Here is a 21,866-nt window from a genome sequence, read left to right on the forward strand (position 1 = left end):
GCTGAATGCTCACTTCCGTCAGGTGCTTTAGGAGCTCTTCCATGTCTGGGGAGGAGTCACCGCCTGACGATAAATCCAAAAAAAAAAGAAAAAACAGGAGAAAAATTGTGGTTACGGGGTTTGGTGAGTGTCGGTGATTCTTCAGCAATCTGCCCGCATTCTCCACCAGTGTAACGGGCTGAAGAATCACCGACAGGTTGCAGTGCAATAAAGACCCCGGAGGGTGTATTTATTGAGGCAAAAGTCATGGGTGGAAGTGCCAACGTGTTTGATGTCCGTCCCCAGTGCTCGGTGATCAAGGTTGCCGGCCGGCTGAGTGCAGGGTGCTCCGTGTCCTGTGCTGGTGTGGCGGGAATGAAATGAAATGATTTCTGTGGGAATGAAAGACACAACATTAGTCGGCTTCTTCCTGGAGTCGTAGCTCCCCAGCGTCTGTTGTGTCGCGGCTTTTGTAGCCCTCTCCTGATCCTCTTCAGCTGGGTTCGATCAGCCCGCCGTGATTGGGAGCAGGTGCATCTCCTTCGTAGCCAGGGCGACGCTGATAGGTGCCCGGGACACATGTCACAATATATATGTTGGCATATGTAACTTGGTTTGCATGTATGTACTGTGTGTGTGTGTGTGTGTGTGTGTCTATATACATACACATATACATATTAAAAACATGTTTGAAAATGTATTTGACTTATGTAAATAATTAAGCAAACAAACAAACAATCCAGAGTTCTCTCAACACTGTGTCAAGTTGTGTGTGTGTGTGTATACATATATATATGCAAAAATTAATGGAATTTAATGACTATATGGCATTATCTGATTGGTTCATTGCATTTAATTACTCTTCTTGGCCCATCAAGATGTCTTCCTAGTGTGCAATTTATGCTTATGATGACTGTACACCATAACGCGCATTAAAATTATTTTCTATTTCCTTTGTTTGTCTAAAAAGTAATTAGTTGCTTTCATGGCTAGCTCAGTCAGTAAAGATGGATCTGAAGCGGCAACGTATGTCTGCAATCCTCTTATTTTGTCCCTGACCAAGTATGGATTAGATTCATCCACGGGTCACTTTCAAAGGACTTTCATTGAATAGAGAAACATCTAGGCCTCTAGATCATTTTTAGTGGATATATATAAAACGCAAATCGCTTTTTTTATTTGATTTGATTATAAGGATGCATTTAATTATTTTCAAGCTCGTCAAGGATTTCAGAAACTGTGATGTAAAGGAAATAAGGTAAAACATTTAGGCTAACTAATCTTGACAACACTATCGAGTAGCTGTACTGCAATATTCATAACAGCGAAGCTGGAAAATGTTACTGAACATTAGGTGTGAATTGTGAAGGTGCAAAAGGGCACCTGGATTGATGACTGCAGGCATTAAGTAGCTCTCCAGGGTGCTGAAGTTGAATCTCTCAACACCACTGACGAGCTTCATCAAACTCTTGTTTGTGATCTGAGACCTACTCAACATTTGTTTATGCCCACGGCGTGACTGATGCTGGAAAACCGTCGTGAAAGATGACCGTCTAACCATATGAAGGATATAAATCTACGTTATTAAAGAAAACACTGGAGGAAAGAGGTAAAAGTTTGTGGAGATGTTTTCATGCATCAAGAGGCCCATATAAATAATGGTAAGTTCAGTTTCTCAATTGCATTTTATGTAACAATGTGTTTCAGTTTGTTCACTAGCATAAATATAAGTGTAGTTTATTTACTCCTTTTTGCATTTGTAGTGCATCAAAAAATTTGGTAGTGAAAGAATTTCACAATTAATTACAAAGAAATGACAAGTAACACATTGAAATAAACATGAAATGTAAAGGTAGAAAGACTGAAGTATTATTTTCTTGTAAAATCACTCCAACATCCTGTTTTATTTTTAACAGTTAATAATATGATAAAACTGTGTATGAAATATTTAACTTGTCAAAAATAAATTTTTACCCCTTGTCACAAAACTTTAATGTAATTTCTAGATCCACTATGTTCTAATCTTTTAGATAGAATCGTATGTTTCAACTCTGACAATCTGCAGTGAATTTTAAATTTAATTAACTTCGAACTACTTTGATCAACTTTGGTGAGATGAACTGATTACACTGTTCATAAAATATACAACCTAGCTGTGGATATAACAGATAAGCCTATAGTTGATCAACAGGTGCCATGACTTCAGTTCATGTCAAATCTTCTGTTTTCTAGGTATCTCCTTGTAACATCCATCTCTCATAACGTCTTCTGACGGAGGACAATGCAACATATTCACCTCCTATTCGGAGGTGCTTTATGTGACTTATCTAGTTACCTCTGCTGCCCCGTCCTCCGGAGCAGACACAGCCTCTCTACGCTCCCATTTTACAGCATTACACTATGGATTATTCTTGGTGTTTTGACATTTCCATGCTGTGTCCAATGCCTAATTTTCAAAGTAGGCGTCCTGGGGCCTTGGAACTGTGACCCTTATTATGCTAAATCACTTCCTGCCATTGCATCCAGACTGGCTGTTGGCCGCATAAACAAGGATTTTGGTTTAGACCTGGGCTGTACGATGGACTTCGTCATCCTTCAAGAGGCTTGCGAGACTTCCAAAGCCTTGACCTCATTTGTACAATATGAGAATACGGTTGATGCGTTTGTAGGCCCTTCAAATCCAGGATACTGCAATGCTGCGGCGCTCATGGGCAAGAATTGGGACAAGTCTATGTTTTCATGGGCGTGCATTAACTATGAGTTAGACCGGATCCAGGGCTACCCAACATTTGCTCGAACTTTACCGTCCCCGACACGGGTGATCTTCAGTGTGCTTAGGTTTTTCAGCTTGGCTAACATAGCCATCGTGTCTTCTAATGAGGATATATGGATCGACACAGCTGCCAAATTGGCTAGTGCTCTCAGAAACCAGGGGCTTCCAGTTGGCATCGTTGTGTCCATGGGGAACAATGACACCATGCTGGAGAACACGTTGCTGAGCATAAGAAACGCAGGGGCGATAAAAGGTAAAGTGTTTTGGACACATCGATTTGCAGTGTCTGCATAAACATTAAGAGATTTTTGCTCCAATACATTTTTCTCAATATTTTTAAGGTCAATTTCTGTATAGACTTTTTAAGATGACAATTTTAACCAGTAAAACAAAAGGTATCATGTAAATCTTAAACAATTGTATTATCCAATAAATGTTATGATTACTTTAATATAAAACTTTCCTTTCACTTTTTTTTAATTATAATTTTATTATTTATAATTGTACAGTATATAATTAAATTATTTTTTTTATAATTTATATATTATAATTACACTTTACTGTATATATTCTTGTATATTTAAATGTATTATAATACATACTAATATATTTACAGTTCTTTTCAAATGATTATATACTTTGAATGTTTGTCAATGTGTATTTCTCAGTATTTCTGAAAGACAGACCTTGAATGCTTTTTAAGATTACGCTACAAAACAATTCAGGAAACAGAAAAAATGTGAAAGGCAACATATCAAAGCACAAACCATTGTTTTAAGCAATTAATAATGATTAATAAATTGGATGCATTTAAAATTTAAGAAACATGACAACTCTCCCTTGTCAACCTTTAATTATATATGTGTGTGTGTGTGTGTGTGTGTACTTAATATATTATACAGTATTTAGAATTATCATACTAATATATTTATACTTTTTTAAAGAGAGAGAAAATTTAAAACCAACATACAAAAACCACTGCTATAATTGGACTCAAAATCCTGTAATAGATCATATATATTTTGATTAAACAGATGGCAGCTGAAAGTTTGCTTTATTTCTCATCATTTCACTCTCTTTTGTTACAATGGTCAAACGGAGGTTTATCTTTAACAAACTAACAAAAAAGCTTGTATTTAAACCTGTGTGTAAATGCATGCACTACTTGTTGCTCAATTAAAGATATTTATGTGAAACTTTCCTTTTTAAAAATTAAGTAAAATATTTTATGTTTAGGTACAAAGTACATTATATTTTCTAAATTATGATTCAACACAAATAAATTTATTTTTCATGTGTTTCAGTCATTATTATGTGCATGCACTCAGCGCTTATTGGAGGAGATCAACAAACGTCTTTCCTGATGAAGGCTTATGACATGGGATTGATGAATGGCCAGTATGTGTTTATACCGTACGACACCCTCCTGTACAGCTTGCCCTACACCAACACCACCTACTTCCCACTGCAAAACAACACCAAACTGCGCAAAGCCTACGACGCTGTACTCACCATCACCATGGAGTCAGACCTGATGTCATTCAACGAAGCGTACAATATGGCCAAACGATTCGGAGAAATGATGGTGCCACAAGAGCCAGAGCAGGTGTGCATGGTGCACTTTGAAATATTTACGAGTCTTATTTGTACACATGTATAAAACATTATATTAAAAGGTTCTGCTACATTTCAGGTCTCTCCGCTCTTTGGTACAATCTACAACAGTTTGTACCTCCTTGCCAAGGCCATGCACAACACCAGAAGAGCTGGTAAGTGGTTCTCCGGGTCCAACCTGGCCTCCTTCACGAGGAACATTACATTTTCCGGGTTCAACCAGAAGATTCGCACGGACGCCCAAGGGAATGGGCAGACCGACTACGTGATCTTAGACACTGATGGCTGGGGATCTGAACTGTATCGTTGCTTTTATGTGAACCTGACATTAGATAAGGTGCTGTTCGCCGGCACGTACATTAATTTCCCTGCAGGTTCACCTCCACCTTCAGACTCCAGCTGCTGGTTTGACCCCAATGCCATCTGCGCAGGAGGTACAACAAACCTACACAAAAGCATACTTAATGAGGAACAGATATTTGACTTTTAAAAGTTGTATTTTTTCTGCTTAAAAGCCACCTTCATTATTATTATGATTATTATTATTCAAATAATAACATTCAAATTAAAATAATTTTAAGAAATATTACTTGGTATTTTATCTTCAATATTTTTTTATTTTAATGATCCACATCAAACTTTATTATTATTCTTTGAAGAAATATTTTAAAGAAAAGTTTTCTGTGAAGAAATATTTATTAAATTATAGTTTAAAATGAATATCTTTATGCTGAATTTTTTTGTTGTAAATAATCAATTTTAAAAATTGTTATTTTTATTATTCAAAGCCAAATAATTTCAAAAAACGAATTAATTACAATTACATTTAATAATTAAAATTAAACGGTAATATTTTTAATCACGCTAACAAATGACATTGCTGTTTTCATACAATTATTGTCACTGTCACATCATGACTGTATAATTTATTATTATTATTATTATATTAAGCCATAATTTACATTTTAATATGAAATTTTTATATGATGACTGTTAATTGATGCATATCATTGTATATATAATTAGTAACTTATATGCTATGTATTTGTTAACTAATTTATTCTTTTGTGATATAGGTGTGGAAATAACATATGTCATCATTGCGTTTGTGATTGTCCTCATTATGGTTCTTGGTTCTATGGGTCTAACTCTATTCATAAGGTAATATTGCTGTGGTTTTGATAAGATCCTATGATATTTGTTTCATTTCATGAATATATAGAAGGTGCAAGAAGTTGTGTGTGATCTTGTCTGATCTTTGTAGGAGGCGAATCCAACAAATCCAGCTGATCAAAGGGCCCAACAGAATCCTGCTTACGCTTGAGGACCTGACCTTCATCAACCCTCAGCTGAGCAAGAGGGTATACGTCACCCAACCAACTGCTTTCTTTAAACATTAAGCCTTTTTTTTTTTTTTTGGAAAATGTTATATTTTCTATGTATCTCTTTTCTCACAGAAAATCACCCTTGAGGATCTTAGCGACTCAAAAAGTTACATTGAGGAAAAGAGCACAGGTGAACGTTCCCGCTCTATGAATAGCATGGCAACAGCAACACATGAAACTTCAAACGTGGCTGTATATGAGGTGATTTATATGTGTATTTATATATATGAGGTGAATACATGTCTTTTCAACTTGACACAGTTGAAATCATTTTGATCTTTGCAGGGCGACTGGGTGTGGCTAAAAAAATTTAAGGAGGGACATTTCAAGGAGGTTAAACAGAGCACCACTAAGATCTTCACCAAGGTATTGGCTCAAAACACTTCATTTAAAACTAACAGTTTGGTATGAGCTTGTTCTTTGAGTGACACTTCCTATCATCTTTATAATTCCCAGATGAAGGATCTAAGGAATGAAAATGTCAATCTATTTTTGGGGTTCTTCACCGATTGTGACATGTTTGCTATTGTGACTGAACACTGTTCTCGGGGGAGTCTACACGATCTCCTTCGCAATGAAGATGTCAAACTGGACTGGATGTTTAAATCCTCTTTAGTGCTGGATCTCATCAAGGTACTTTTGAACATTATAATGAATATTAATTAAAGAAAAAGTGATCTCCAGATCATTTTCCAATGCATTTATAATGTCTGTCTTTGGTTTCTGGTCCCCATCCAATAGGGCATGAAATATCTTCACCACAGGGAATTTCCTCATGGGCGCCTGAAGTCTAATAATTGTGTAGTAGATGGACGTTTTGTCTTAAAGATCACTGATTATGGATACAATGAGATTCTTGAGACCCAGAAAGCTCCAAAGGAGACCCCACCTCCAGAGGGTATGGGTGTTTACTTTTATAAAATCTTTAGCTTTATTTACAATGCAAATCTCCATTCAGTTCTCTGATATTAAACAAAAATATAAGGCAATTCTTTGTCTCTCAGATCTATTCTGGACGGCTCCTGAATTCCTCAGAGACCCTGAAAGTCCACGGAAAGGAACTTATAAAGGAGATGTGTACAGTTTTTCGATTATACTTCAAGAAGTGGTGGTCAGAGGAACACCGTACTGCATGCTCGGTTTGTCTGCTGAAGGTTGGTTATAAAGAAAATCTACAATATTATTTCTCTTACAGTGTTAGTTTGACAAACCAGTTAAACAGGGTGTTACAACAGTAACTGGGCAGGTATTAGAAGTGAAATTTGGCATCTCTTTATAAGCAACAGCATGTTTATTGTATCCACAGAGATAATAAGGAAGGTGAAGAAACCTCCGCCTATGTGCAGGCCCACTGTCGCTCCAGATCAAGCTCCACTGGAATGCATCCAGTTAATGAAGCAGTGCTGGAGTGAACACCCTGATAGAAGGCCTCCTTTTGAGCAGATCTTTGATCAGGTGAGTTTAGTGTAGTTGTTTTTGGAGTTTGAGTGCATTGGCTAACAGAGTAACAAACATAGGATCTAAGGAACTTTATAGATTTTAGAATGTTGCTTACTTTGTGTAATGATTTTACAGTATATTGTGCCAGTCATTTTATTTCATTGTATTTTGTTGTTTATTGTATTCCATTGTTGCATAAAATTGATTTTGTGTTATTTGATGTATTATATTTAGATTGTTTTTAAATAAATACTCCTATTCAAAAAGAATGCATGAAACTGATCAAGTGACCAAAACATTTGTTACAAAAGATTAAGCATTTCAAATAGTGTTCTTTTGACCTTTGTATTCAAAGAATACTGAGAAAAAAAAAAAAGTAATGGTTTCCACAAAAATATTGGTAACAACAAGAAATGTTACTTGATGTCACACTACACTTAGAAGGGAACGAGGCAGCGAGGAACTTCAACAAACTCCGATATTTATTGACCAAACTCCGGGATCGCTGGAGACACAATGACGATCAGACCAGAAACTAAATAAAGGAAACACAGCTGGAGACTAATAAGCCAATGATGACACCAAATAAGGAATGGCATTTGGTATTTTGGAAGCGTGGGCTCATGGGGGCGCTCTGGAATTGCGGACACTGGAGGGACTGGCCCTGGAGAGCGCTGACGAGGAGCGGGCACAGGTTAGGAGGAAACTGTGACTGGCGGGCTTGCCATACTCCCTGCCGGCGGGCTGGGGTTGGCCACAGGTGGCTGACTTACGTTGTCTGCGGATGGTGGGCTTGGGAGGGCTGCGGACGGTAGGCTTAGAAGAGCCGCAGACGGCTGCGTGAATTTTCCCACGGATGGCGGCGTTAATTTCCCCGCAGATGGCAGGCTTGCGTTGGCCGCGAGCGGCAGCGTGCTAGAGGGAGCCACGGACGACGTCGGGCTGGTTCTGGCTCGGGCCTGGACACTTCCCAGGTTCACGGTTCGATGGTAATTGGCCCCAAGCAAGAACAGGCGATTCAGCGTGGTGTCATCCCACGCCGTCGCAAGCTTACTGAACTCCCCAGCATAATCATAAAAAGGGAGATCTCGACAGGCAGCAAATCGAGTGGTGACATCCATGCCATGGGAGAAAACTGGGAAACAAAAAAAAACTAAACGGGCGGAAACAGCGCAGAGGTAACTGAATTATGGTCCGGTCTTCTGTCACACTACACTTAGGAGAAGGGACCGAGGAGGCGAGGAACTTCAACAAACTCAGATATTTATTGACCAAACACAGGGATCGCTGGAGACACAGATAAACACAGAATGACGATCAGACTAGGAACAGAGGCAGGGAAACACAGGGTTTAGGAACTAAAGCTAAATGAGGAGAAAACTAGATAATTAAGGAAACACAGCTGGAGACTAATAAACTAATGATGACACCAAACGAGAAAAGGAACAGGAAGTCCAAATAAGGGCATAAGGAAACACAGGGAGCATGTGGAAACACAAGACACAGGGAAACATAACCTGCGTACCAATGTGCATACTATCCATCCTAAATTCTATGTGATAGTAGTAATTTTCAATACTATTTAGAGCAAATAGTGTGGATAGTATGTACATTGGGATGCAGGGAAAGTCTGACATCTGAACACCAAATCAGCATATTAAAATGTTTTCTGAAGGAACATGTGACACTGAAAACTGGAGTAATGGCTGCTGAAAATTCAGCTTCGCCAGCACATGAATAAAAAACATTTTAAAATATATTAAAATAGTTTTAAATTAAATTTATTTTAAAGTTATTTTAAAGTTCATTAATAGTTAACATATTTTACAATATTACTGATGTACTGTATCTTGTAATCAAATACATACTAATTTTTAGTCAAATACAGCCTTGGTGACCATAAGAGTCTATAAAAAAAATCTTGCTGACCCCAACTCACTGTATTAATTCCAAATTTTACATTAAAAACACTTTCGTTAAAGTTTCTTGGCAAAGGTCTAACAACTATATATTGATTTTTTTCTTATATTCAGTGATAATGGTTCCTTATTTTCTGTTCTCAGTTCAAGCTCATCAACAAGGGCAAAAAGACCAATATTATTGACTCCATGCTGCGTATGCTGGAGCAGTACTCCTCTAACCTGGAGGATCTGATCAGGGAAAGAACAGAGGAGCTGGAGGTAGAGAAACAGAGGACAGAGAAGCTTCTGGCTGAGATGCTTCCTCCGTGAGTATACGTTTTCATACACCAACACACCCTTTCACAAACTTCATTTTATTTTCTCCAGTAAGACATGTTCCTGGATCAACATCTATGTCAAATTAAGCTTCATGTCAATTTTCATTCACAGTTCTGTGGCAGAAGCTCTGAAAACCGGTGCCACCGTGGAGCCAGAGTACTTTGATCAAGTCACCATCTACTTCAGTGACATTATAGGCTTCACCACCATCTCATCCCTTAGTGACCCAATTGAGGTTGTAGACCTGCTCAATGACCTTTACTCCCTATTTGATGCTGTGCTTGGCAGCCACGATGTCTACAAGGTACGTTTGGAAGTCTGAGTGAACCGAACAGAAATTGATTTCCATGAAAAGCCAGTTAACTCTTCTTCATCACAGGTTGAAACTATTGGAGATGCCTACATGGTGGCCTCTGGGCTGCCAAAGAGGAACGGCAACAAGCACGCAGCCGAGATCGCCAACATGTCCCTGAACATTCTCAGCTCCGTGGGCTCCTTCAAGATGCGGCACATGCCAGAAGTTCCGGTCAGAATACGGATCGGCATTCACTCAGGTGAGCTCTCAATCTCCAGCTGTTTTCATCCACTTATTGGTACTGAAAAAACCCCTCTTGTGATGCTCATGTAAGCTTTTGATGTCCAAATTTGTACTTCTCTTCCCTCATCCTATCATGTTTCTTCTCTGTCCAGGGTCGTGTGTTGCTGGGGTTGTGGGTCTAACTATGCCTAGATACTGCCTTTTTGGAGACACAGTCAACACCGCCTCTCGTATGGAATCTACAGGGTTGCGTATGTTCCATTCAGATATTTTTGTGATATACTAATCCATGATGTACTGTAATGACAAGATACATCAATAAACATTATTTCCTTCAGCTTACAGAATTCATGTGAACATTAGTACAGTGAATATTCTCCGCTCACTGAACGATGGCTACAAAATAGAAGTCCGAGGACAAACTGAGCTTAAGGTACTAACATAATAATACCGTTCAAATATATGTGGTCAGATAATACTTTCATTCAGCAAGGATGCATTAAATTGATCAAAAGTGACATTAGAGAAATTTATAATGTAAAAGATTTCTATTTTAAATGTGAGAATTTTTATTCAGCACCAAATTAGTATATTAGAATGATTTAAAAATGTATTGAAATGGTAAACAATCATTTAAAATAGCAAAAAAACAACAACAACAACAACAACAACAAAACCCTATTTTTTTCTCTGTTTTTGATAAAATAAATGCAGGCTTGGTGAGCATGAAAGACTTCTTTCAAGAACCTTAAAAAATCTTACTGACCCCCAAACATTTGCAGTAACTTACTGTGGATATTTTTCATTTTTATTCATGTTTATGGATTATTATTATTTTTTTAGGGGAAAGGCATTGAAGAAACATACTGGCTTGTTGGAAAGTCTAATTTTACAAAGCCTTTGCCAAAACCACCAGAGATCAAACCAGGGTAAGAATTTAATAGTATTTTACCATTTATTTTAAACAAATATAAATTTTGCATGCACACACACACACACACAAACATATATATATAAGTAAACATATAGATAGGTAAATGAACTAGCATTTAATGTAAAGCAGTGTCCTTTTTATTATACTGCACTTTATTTAACTATTTTGAGATCTATTTAACTAAATATAAATTGTATTTTACTGCACCACTTTCCAAATAAATTGTACTTTTAGATTAATTTTGTGGTTTAGATTAATTCTCTTTGTACTTCTGAATGGGATACTATTTACGGATTGGATAATTGGATTTATGCATCAGGGAAGACAACCATGGTTTGAAACCTGAGGACATTGAAGCTTACAGGAGAAGGAAAGCTGAGAAAAAGGCATGAACCTGTAGACATTTGCAAGGAGGTAGTACCTTGCATGCTGTGCTGTATTTGTCATTTGGTTAGGGTGTTTACTGTTGGGTTTATTTGAGCTGTGATGGTGGTTATTGTGGTGTTGGACTTTCTGCTTATCCGATTATTTGTGCATGTTGTGTATTGTTGCAGTTTTTGTGAAATGCATTACTTACCAAGCTCCAAAAAAGAAGATCTACAATTCTGTTGTCATTGATAACTTTATAAATTATTTCTCATCTTTTAGAGTTAAATGGCAAGACATGATGACTGAGGAGATAAAGTTACTATTTCGCAAGGCCAACAGACAAGTGGACAAGCCCAAAATCTGAGAAGCCCAAGGATGTTAAAACTGACCAAGAAGGAAAGACACATGACAAGTTGCATGGGAGAGAAACAAAGGACAACACAAGCATATGTGTTTCACTGCAGCTTACAAGGACTACTTTAATAGGATTGGTTGTCGTCTGTCTAATCCGACTCTGCCCAGCACAGCAGAAACAACAGCGCTAATGAAATGGCTGCTGAAGAACAAGTAGTCAGTGAAAGTGTATTCTAACACTGTCACACTTTCTCTGTTTTGGTAACAGAGTGGCTCAGTTTGCGTCTCGTACCAAAGGCGACTTCACATTTGGGGGTTTTTTCACAGATGTTTCGCATTTTGTGTTCTCACATATTTGTTACTCATGGTGGAGCTTTAATTGATTTTCTTTGATCTTCTCTAACCAAAAACAATGTAGTGACATAATCAGATTTGGCAAGGCTTAGTGGACATCTGCTGCACAGACCAAATGGGATATTCTAGCAATGTTTATGCAAAAGCCAAATCGACTGAGGTTGGTTTATAGCAAGCGATTGCAAATGTAAGGACTTGTGAAAATATGATTGTTTATGCTGAGTAAGAAGATGCTTAAGAGAAATTACAAAATGGAATGCAATAATTCTGTGAATTCTGATCATTTATGCAGATATTTATTTATACTATGCAGCATATTTATTAGTTGTACCTTGCAATATATTTAGAAAACAGGGCAAAACTGATGCTGCTTTTCAATTACATATGAAATCAGACTAATCAGTTTAATAAAGGGTCCTGTCTCTCTCTGATGAAGCACATGTGCTTGTACTGGATATAAAGTGAAATGTTTAAGATGCTGTGCAGTTTAAGTTGTATTAAACATGTAGGCTGGGTTTGTCTGAGAGGGATTGACTGCCTTACATAAGCTGTTTGAAATGATAACTTGCATTTTCTGTAAATCAAACCTATCAAGCACAGTCTGAGTGCATTTTTTTCTGACTGATCTCATTTTCTGGGAGTCAATGCCAGTCAGATCTCAACAGGCCTCTCTGTAATAGTTCAGGTTTGCACTTCTAGCATTTTTAATTGTCTGTTAAACATGTGCACGTACTGTACGATATTGTACTATAATTGTTACTTTTCATGAGCAATTGTATTGATAAGGATAGCAGTAGAAAAAGTTCAATTTCATGCTAGCAATTGTTCTGATGCTCCATACAGACAATAACATAGTTGAACAAGTCATTTTTTGCCATGCTTTTTTTGTTTCTTCTTACATTATAGGCTATAATGTAAATAATTTCCATCATTTCAAAACAGAGGAGTCATTCAGGGTTTCTTAGCGGCGTACATGTTACACAAGAAAAGCAGCAGTTAGAAAAATTGTTAAAGGTTTAAGTTAATTTAAGTTTTACCATTTTTTTAAGACTACCGATGTCAATCATCATTGTTCTTGTCACTTTGATGAACACTTGCGTTCAGCTCCCCTCAAGATTATTTCCTATTTGGTTTTAATATGGCGATATTTTTGGATTTATGAAAAAACTAAAGTATACTTAACGTCAAAGATTTGTTTTACAACACAAAGTACTTTAAAAACGTAAGTATATTGCAAACAAGTTGTTAAGTGAGGACTTCAACTTCACAAGTAGCTACAAGCACAGTATTTAAGCAGAATTGGCGACACTAATTTGTTAGGCAACTTGTTAGCTTTAAGCGATGACAGCTAATTTTATTTTATCATTATTATTATTTTTTAATAAAAGTAAATAGTTAGCTAGCCTAAAGTAAATATAAGTAAAAAAGGTGTTGTGCCATAAGTGTGTGGTGTGTAAATATAGGCCCTACATAATCTGAAATGTGTCGAAAAGTTTAAAGTTGTATTTGGTTTGTTCTTTATTCTCAATCATTTCTCAAAGGTGACCAAACGTTTGAGAACCTGAAGTCTTTTCTGCAGTTTTGTTACTTACCACAAGATGGTCCTATTATAAAGGTTTTGTTCTGTGGATCAACCCAAAGCATTGATACCATACATTCAGTATTCTCTTTAATCATAATCCTTAAACCAGTTGCTTTCATTTTATAAATATTATGCATGTTACATTATGGGTTATCCTGGCAAGGTTTACAAGTTGGTTATTTATCTTGGGACGATTTCCTCTTTGACTATTTTCTTAGCTTCTTCTAGTTGCCCATCTCACCATGCTAACCCTTGACTCCAGCTGCTAATCCTTCTATTGTATATGTCCACTCATTGGCTCATTCAGCCTGCAGGATGGATCTGCTGGTATGAAAGGAAATAGCTACTTTGTCATGTCAAAACTCCTCTTTGTGGTTTAGAGGTTTATGGTGCCATAAAGACAGCAGGGTGTCTGGGAAATCTGTGAGGAGGTGAGACGACACTTTATTCCCTCAGTGGAATAAACACACAGCTAAAGCTTCACATTCCAGTCCACAGAGGGTTGACACAACAAACCAGGTGGAATGACTGGGATTAAACTGTTAGGAATGACAGAGCAGTGACAATGTGCTGTGCTTTTATCTGTCATTATTAGTTATTGTCAGTTATTCAGGATAGAATTGATTCAATTTTAGATTTATTTATTTGTTTTATGTATTATTTTAGATCTCATATTTTTTTATGTATTTATTTATTTTATGTTTTCATTTATTTCATGGGTTTATTCATTTATGTTTATGGATTTATTAATTTTATGTTTTCATTTATTTTATGGATTTATTCATTTATTTAAATAAAAAAGAGGACAATATATATTTTCATAAATTTCAGTTTATTGGAGAAAAAAAAACATACAACAGAATGAAACGAAGGAGGAAAAAATAAGCACACTTTCTCAAAAGATACTATATGGTAAAGACATATTTAAACATAACATCTAAGAAACTGGAGACAGGTATCATTGCAGGAGCCAAGAGTTTTTTTGTTGGATGGATGTGAAATCATAGAAACCTACAAACTGTGCTTGAGAAACACTTCAATAGGACTACCTTTTCCCTTTAAACATTAAAGATAAGGCAAAACCTACATAGATGTCGCATACTCATAAATAGCGGTTCTACAAGCACAGTCTTAAATACCACAGCTTAACATCAATGACACAACACTTAATATAAGCATAGTGTCTGATTAAATAATACACGTGAACAAATTGATGTCAAATCTCTGGTTGCATTTGTAGGGGTCTAATTCTTCACCTATTGGATTGCATTGCTCCTGATGTTTATAACCAGTCTCAAAATATGTTTTTGTACTGACAGGTTCAATGAGATTGTCCATACACAGATAATCCATCGGAATGGCCACATGAGGAAACATTCAAATCATTAATAACAACAATACCATTTTAAAACATCAGAAAATTCAAATAGCCTAAAAGTTACAATTCATCTCTCATTTTATCACCCTTAGGCCGAACTAGCCTGCCAATAAAAAGAATGGCATTGGTCTTGTTGTCTTTCACAAGGAAAATGAAGGGATGGTCGGCGTAGAAGAGCTTGGGGTTCCTGATCTTCTCGCTACCATAAATGCTGGCGTCAAATGGATTTCCCTCTGTGTCCCACTCCAAGGCAGAGGCATGGAAGACATTGGCGAGGTAAAGATCTTTTTTGCCAGAAATGTTGGACAGGTCTGCCTTAGATTTATCTACAGCTTCAGTGAGACCAAGTTCTGCAAGATGATTCTGCAAATCAAGAGAAAAGAGCCTCATATATCATGCAGAAATTATTAGAAGTGGTTATATAGTTACTATATAGCAAAAATCTGCTATTTACCTGAAGGTCATGGCTGACTTCCATGCTAACTTTAGGCAGAGAGATGGCGACCGCTCTCTCCTCGAGCTTGCTGACCCAGCTGTCCAGCTGCTGGCGAGTGAGCAGCTTCTCAAGTCTTTCCAGAGGCTCCACATGGTAGGGCATGATGAAAATCATGCTGGACTTCTTATGTGCCAAAGGCATGCTGACCATCAGCAGCTTGTTCTGTGTGTCTTCATAGAAGCCGTAGATACCTGTAAAGGGTAAAGATAAATACTGTTAAGTTCACTTGTAGGTATAGAAGATATTGAGTAAGAGATTTGAAAACAAGCTGTTGGTTTTACCTGTGCGATGCATCATTGGAACAGAGATCGTGTGAGAGCGGGAAATCAGGAAACCACGGTTGTCAACCATCTTGTGGTGGAACTTCTCGTCCCAGTGGGCTGTGGAACAGAAATAAGCCATTGATATTAATAATTACGTTTGCGTTCTAGTAAGTATTGTGTTTCTCATTTTGGCCTCGCTCTCTTCAGGATAAATAATTTAAATTAATACTTAAATATTAATAAAAAAAGAGGAAAAATCCAGAATAACAATTGGCAACTATTTTTGAATCTATAATTACATATGATTTAATAAAAGTATAATTTTTTTATAGACATTTCAGGAACTGTCAAAAGTAAATATCCATCATAACAAAACATAAAAAAACAGGACATGAAAAATGGGGCCTGCCAAGATCAATAATTAAATAGAATTTAACAATTATTAATTAAATATGATTTGTATAGTGATTCCTGTAATTATTCAAGTAAATATTCATCCTATCTATAAAAGTCAGGATAGGGTGACTAGATCTGTGTGAATATAATTTAATAAAATATAATGATTTAGAAGTAATTCAAACAGACATTCTAGGAACTATTCAAGTAAATATGAATTGGGGGTTCGTCCGGGATGAAAAATTAAATGCAATTTATATGACATCTTAATTTTAATACTTACGTTTAAAGAACATTGCGTTGGCGATCATAGCCCCATCTGTGTTTTTCACATCCTTGGTAATTTCTGGCAGCTTTCCGTCAGTTGACTTGGCAGCCCACTCATTGATGGAGTTAATGGCGCTTCTCTTATCACGAAAGTTGATCTTCGAGTGTTCGTAGTTGTAGTGCTTCTTGCTGTTCTTGACAAAGTCGTCAGAAAAGCTGACAGAGCTGGGGCCATACAACCTGTTGCTGATCTTCCACGTGATGTTGCGGGCCTCGGGGTCTCTCACCTCAGTCAGAAGCTCAGACAGGCCTGTGTGCAGATGGTCATCCTTCAGGGTGTCAGCCTTCAGGAGACTCTTCACCTGGGACGCAGTGGAGGATTTGCCACCCATGGCAACCATTGCCAGAGAGGAAACCACCACCACAGGAGAGATGAGGATGTTGTCAAGATCCTTTTCTTTGGCAATATTGTGGTAGAGATTGAAGGCCAGGTTATTGCTGGTGTCTGCCATGGAGGTTGCATGGGGACTCAGCTTTTTGTCCTCCCCGGACACAGCCACAACCAAAAGGCACAGAGCAATGAGGTTGGAAACCAACATGCTTGCTGTATTTTTGGGTAGCAATGAAAGCCTAGAAGAGAAAAGAGGCAACAAGTGATACTGGGTGCAAATTAAACAATTCTTCACTAATTTAATTTAATATGTTTCAGTGTCTGTTTTAGAAACAAAAGGCTGCTTAGTGAATTCCTTGATCTTGTGTTTTATATGAGATTTAAATCATTTTGTGTTTGAATTTTTAGGTTTTTGTAATGTATGCCCCCTTAATAGTTTAACCTACAGAAATAAAGCCTGTAGGCCATGTTTTCTAGGTCAAACTGTTAAACAAAAGCAATGGCAATGACTAATCAGACGGGAATGCACTATTTAACGTGAGTCTGCTCATTTTATACAGTTATGAAAAGTGCCAAATCACTTTAAATTACATATTAAAACACTATACTGCATATAGAGATTACATTGCATGTTGAAAGTGTGATTTAAAACTATGCTTAATAAGCTTGTGAGATGTTATGTGTCCCTTTTCACTAAAAACCAAGATAGAAGCTTATGTAAGTCAGCAATGGTTGTTCATTCACATATTGCTTTTTGTTGCTTTTTAACATCTTGGATACCTTGATATGTTTTCATATTCATAGTTGTCAACGATTGCGATTTTCACTCTGAAAGACAAGAGGTGTATTTGGGTAATCTATACAAAAATATTTTTATATACATTGGTTAATGTGCAGAAAAAACTTGAACTCCTTTCTTCTTCTCATAGTTAAGCAAAGGTTAAGTAAGAAGTAGCAGAGCAGAAGTCTGTTGCTACTGCATGCAAACAGAGAAAGAAAGACACGTAGCCTCTTCTTATTGGCTAGAAGATCTATGGTGGAAACTTTTGACCACTCAGAACTTCCACAGCGGACCCACATCTGAATTCCAGAGGTAGTACTGATTAAGTGATAGCATAAAATCACTCCCGAATGGAAGGATTTCTCTCTCTTTTAAATATAGGGTAAAAAATAATAAAAAAAATGTACACAAATCTGAAAAAAAATATGCATCATTGAAAAGAACCTAACATGTAAACTAACCTGTAGGTGTTATATATATATAATATATCATTTTTTAGAAGTTTTTTCCCTTCTTCTTTGGGGGAAAAAGCAAAAGCAAAAACATTAATAACCTTATACTTGATTTTGGATTGAGTTGCCTGTAAATGCATTTTAAAAAATGCAAAAGACTGAAAAGCAGGAGAGGAAAGAAGAGGATTCTCTGACCCTGTGTGCAGTAGCAGCATGCAAGCAAAAAAATATATAATATTTCCAAATAAATATTTGTGAAATTAAAGCATTTTTTCCAATAATTACCTTGGAAAGCTGTTTGGATGTGTTCCTTTTCTTTTCTCAGATGTTCCCCTCTTCTTTTCTCAGATGTTCTCCTCTTCTTTTCTCAGATGTTCTCTTCTTCTTTTCCCAGATGCTGCTTTGCTGCAGAGTGCTTGAAGCAGAGGCCTTTATACTCCAGGAAAGAAACTTCTAGAAGCTGGAGCCGGGCTATTCAAATGAGGATGTTTGGATTTCCTAGGGAAGCTGGGAGAGCCCTCCCTCTGGATCCAATGACCACAAGATTCAGCCTCTGCAAGGTCCTAAAGCCTTCTGAAATCTGCAAAAAAAATCAGTTAATCTCTGCCATTAAACTAGTGTCATCTTCATTTAAACTATGAGTCGTAAATATAAAATTGTATACATTGGCATCAAATGTGTAATGGAAGATGATAATGTTTTGTCCTGTATTATATTTGACCACTGAACCCAGATTTGCTCTGCTGAGTTGGCAGTGTTTTGCAGAACAGAATGTGCATTTTATGCTAAAATATAAAGTTTGAAACAACTGTTTGTCGATAAATCACATAAATGACCCCAGGATATATGAAGTAACCATTATAATCACAAAGTTTTCTGTCTTTGTCAACATTCCTTCTAGATCTGTGGGGGGATGTAGAGACATGCTCCCCAAGCTCACATCCTCCCCCAACACTGCCACGTCAAAGCGTAAATTCTTTTTCAGGCTGTGGGTGTGGTGCAGGAATGGCTATATGCATTTGAAAGTAACTTTTATAATTTTACTGAACTTAATATAGTATTTTTTTCTGAATTTTATAATCTTGTTTTGTTTTGTTAAGCCTATTGGTTTGAGCTCTTTTGAATATACACTTTTTCTTTAAGTCGTTTTTTTCTTCTGTCCCCTGCAATAGTGAAACACAAGCCTTTTCTTTCTTTCTTTCTTTCTTTCTTTCTTTCTTTCTTTCTTTCTTTCTTTCTTTCTTTCTTTCTTTCTTTCTTTCTTTCTTTCTTTCTTTCTATGCGTCCATTGTGCGTCAAATGTGCATCAAATGAGCTCCATAAAAAGCTAAAAAAAAAAATTGCTGTAAAAAGTTCATATTTTTATTAGCTAAATTTCTAAATGTCTTATAAGCACAAAAGCATGTGTTTTGTGCATTAACCACCTGTGTGTGGTATGTGTTGTCCAAACATGTAGCTCTGTTGCAAATGGCAACCTGTTGTTTACCGGAGAGTATCTTTAAACATCTCAGTTCTCCCAAGACTTCAGTCTTGTATGTGGCAGATGTCTTACTTGCTACAGTGGCACACCACTCAAACTTTTGTTCTGTTTAAAAATGTTTTAAGAATATATCCATATATGTTCATTGAACTTCTGCAAAAAAAAAATCTGCACAAAGCTGTCATTGAGTTATGGGCTGAGCTGGGGGCTGTGCCAAACATGTATGATGTAAGATGTGAGCAAAGTTACTTCTAAAACGCTGATGTAACTTAGTGCAGCATTGCATGTCTTTGATTCCTTATCTAAGAAGTGAGAAAAAGAGAATTTAGTGAGAAAAAACAATTTACGGTACTGTTGGTTTTATAAATGGTTTATGTGCAAAACAAATTAGTTTATTTATACCGGAATTCACATAACTCATAAATCACAAATGTAATTGTGTTGTTTTACCACTGCAGCAATCAGAATTTTCCATCATATACTGTAGTTGGTCTGATCTGCAACCCCTCTTTAGTTTTATTTTAAAAGGCACAAGTCCTTTTTTTGCAAGACACAATGAACATCTTTTAGGGTGGGCGCAGTAATCAGACAAGTTTTTTTTATAGCACCGTAAGATGCATGTCATTGGAAAATAAAAGCAAAGTATAGGCATAACCTCCCCAACAAGTATGACAGTTCATTTGCACAGTAAGTCAGAAATATTAAGTATGATTTTGTCTCTGTCATGACTAAAGGGAGAACGATCTCTGCTCTGGCTGATGAGGAGCAATGCCCTTCAACATATCTGAGCCTATGTGTGTTGCATTAATGAACAGACGTTTAGTCATTGTGGATCAAGGAGTAATTGACTGTGACCTAAGTCACTTTTACTAATGGAAAGCATGATGATTAGTTCTTAAGGTTTTAATCTCGAGATTTGACTTGGTATGTTTAAAGTTTCGATGTAATTATTCAGATAACCTTTCTCTTGAATTAGGAACAAAAAGTTGCATAACTCCAAACTTTTTTTTTCACCCTGCCACCTTTTTGTTCACAGCATTGACCACTAGATGGCGATCAAACAGAGCAGTGATGGCTTTCCTAAATTTAGGGGTAGTCTATTCCTTTCATTTTCTTTCATTAAACAGAATACAATTTTAATTTGGAGTTCAGTACTTCAAAATGTTTGTTTATTATCCTTTTTGAAAACAGCACCTTTCCGACTCCAGATTCATGACAACTATCTCATGAGTAAACATGCATGACTGCTATTCACAAGTATAAAAGACAAATATGGGAGTTTGGAGATATCTGAGCAGCTGGATGCTGTGACCAACAGCTGATCAGAGAATAGGTGTCCACTTTATTTTCACAGGGCCCGAAATGTCAGGGGATGCAATTATCCTGCTGCAACCTAAGCAAACGTACACACACACACACACACACACACACACACACACATGTTGGTTTTTGTGGTTTATGGGGACTCTCCATAGGCGTAATGGTTTTTATACTGAACAAACTGTGTGTGCTATTGCCCTACACCAACCCTACACCTAAACTTAGCTTTAGTGCATTTTTAGGAGACTTTGTGCATTTTTAGATTTTCAAAAAAACACCATTTAGTATGTTTTTTAAGCCTTTTGAATTACGGGGACATAGGCAGTGTCCTCATAAACCACCTTCATATTGTAATACCTCTGTCATACCCATGTCATTATACAAATTTGTTTCCTCATAAACCACATAAACATGCACACACACACACACACACAAAAGCACTGGGGATGACAAAAGTTTGCTTGTATGATGATTTATCAGTCTTAATTAAACGTTAAAATGCATTCCAAGGCTTCCAAATATAATTGTTTTCCCTCTCAAAAATGATTCCTAAAGGCCAAATAATATAATAAAATATAAAAATATTTTTCAGCTGTATTTTAGATTTTAGTCGTATGGTTCTTTGCTGCCACTATTTAATGCAGTATGTCCTACTATTCATTTGAAAGCACAATTTAATTTATTAGTTTTATTTATCTATTTATTTATTTTCACGAGTAGAAGGAAACTTTAAATGGCTTTTAATTAAAAAAATTTAATTTGTGAACAAACAAAAATGAAAAAGATCGAACTTTTGAAATAACCGTATATATGAGTAGCCTATAACATTAAAAGTCTTAGTTTGAATAAAATTGAATAAGGATTCTTCGTAAAAATCCACTAATGTATGGATTTTCTAGCTCTATATTGGTCAAATTCTCTTTTAAACTATGCACAGTGCACACTGTGGTTTCATCCTTGACAAGTAATGTACAAATAAATGTTAAATACACTAAAATATAACAAATGTTGTATTTCAAGCTCGGCATTGAAAAAAAATTGTCTCTATCCTTTACATACTGGTCAGTAGGGAGCACAATA

General features: G+C 36.6%; 2 protein-coding genes across 2 annotated transcripts; one reads left to right on the plus strand and one right to left on the minus strand.

Moving 5' to 3' along the window:
* The first annotated feature begins 1,067 nt into the window (after positions 1–1,067).
* On the plus strand, positions 1,068–14,353 carry LOC306851136 (retinal guanylyl cyclase 2-like). The gene is made up of 19 exons (XM_079387252.1): positions 1,068–1,640; positions 2,212–3,005; positions 4,057–4,358; positions 4,446–4,800; positions 5,443–5,527; positions 5,631–5,727; positions 5,824–5,952; positions 6,037–6,117; positions 6,208–6,384; positions 6,493–6,649; positions 6,756–6,905; positions 7,058–7,206; positions 9,255–9,418; positions 9,543–9,735; positions 9,811–9,985; positions 10,122–10,220; positions 10,308–10,402; positions 10,813–10,898; positions 11,552–14,353. The coding sequence occupies exons 2-19, from the start codon at positions 2,261–2,263 to the stop codon at positions 11,634–11,636; spliced, it is 3,324 nt and encodes a 1,107-aa protein (XP_079243378.1). The 5' UTR covers positions 1,068–1,640; positions 2,212–2,260; the 3' UTR covers positions 11,637–14,353.
* Positions 14,354–14,381: 28 nt separating this feature from the next.
* Positions 14,382–18,942, minus strand: LOC306851635 (serpin H1-like). Its single transcript, XM_079388023.1, has 6 exons — positions 18,272–18,942; positions 17,534–17,581; positions 16,379–16,992; positions 15,718–15,816; positions 15,395–15,627; positions 14,382–15,303 (listed from the first exon to the last, which is right to left on the minus strand). The coding sequence occupies exons 3-6, from the start codon at positions 16,959–16,961 to the stop codon at positions 15,001–15,003; spliced, it is 1,218 nt and encodes a 405-aa protein (XP_079244149.1). The 5' UTR covers positions 16,962–16,992; positions 17,534–17,581; positions 18,272–18,942; the 3' UTR covers positions 14,382–15,000.
* Positions 18,943–21,866: the final 2,924 nt, after the last annotated feature.

Source organism: Barbus barbus (assembly GCF_936440315.1).
Source record: "Barbus barbus genome assembly, chromosome: 31".
NCBI classification, from domain to species: Eukaryota; Metazoa; Chordata; class Actinopteri; order Cypriniformes; family Cyprinidae; genus Barbus; species Barbus barbus.

Bases quoted from the DNA above. Each gene is read 5' to 3' on its own strand.
- LOC306851635 (XM_079388023.1), bottom strand. From the start codon at position 16,961: ATGTTGGTTTCCAACCTCATTGCTCTGTGCCTTTTGGTTGTGGCTGTG. The intron at 15,817-16,378 runs GTAAGTATTAAA...TCTGTTCCACAG, and splicing joins CAACGCAATGTTCTTTAAAC to CCCACTGGGACGAGAAGTTC. The intron at 15,628-15,717 runs GTAAAACCAACA...TACCCTTTACAG, and splicing joins TCCAATGATGCATCGCACAG to GTATCTACGGCTTCTATGAA.
- LOC306851136 (XM_079387252.1), top strand. From the start codon at position 2,261: ATGCAACATATTCACCTCCTATTCGGAGGTGCTTTATGTGACTTATCT. The intron at 4,359-4,445 runs GTGTGCATGGTG...GCTACATTTCAG, and splicing joins TGCCACAAGAGCCAGAGCAG to GTCTCTCCGCTCTTTGGTAC. The intron at 4,801-5,442 runs GTACAACAAACC...TTTGTGATATAG, and splicing joins CAATGCCATCTGCGCAGGAG to GTGTGGAAATAACATATGTC.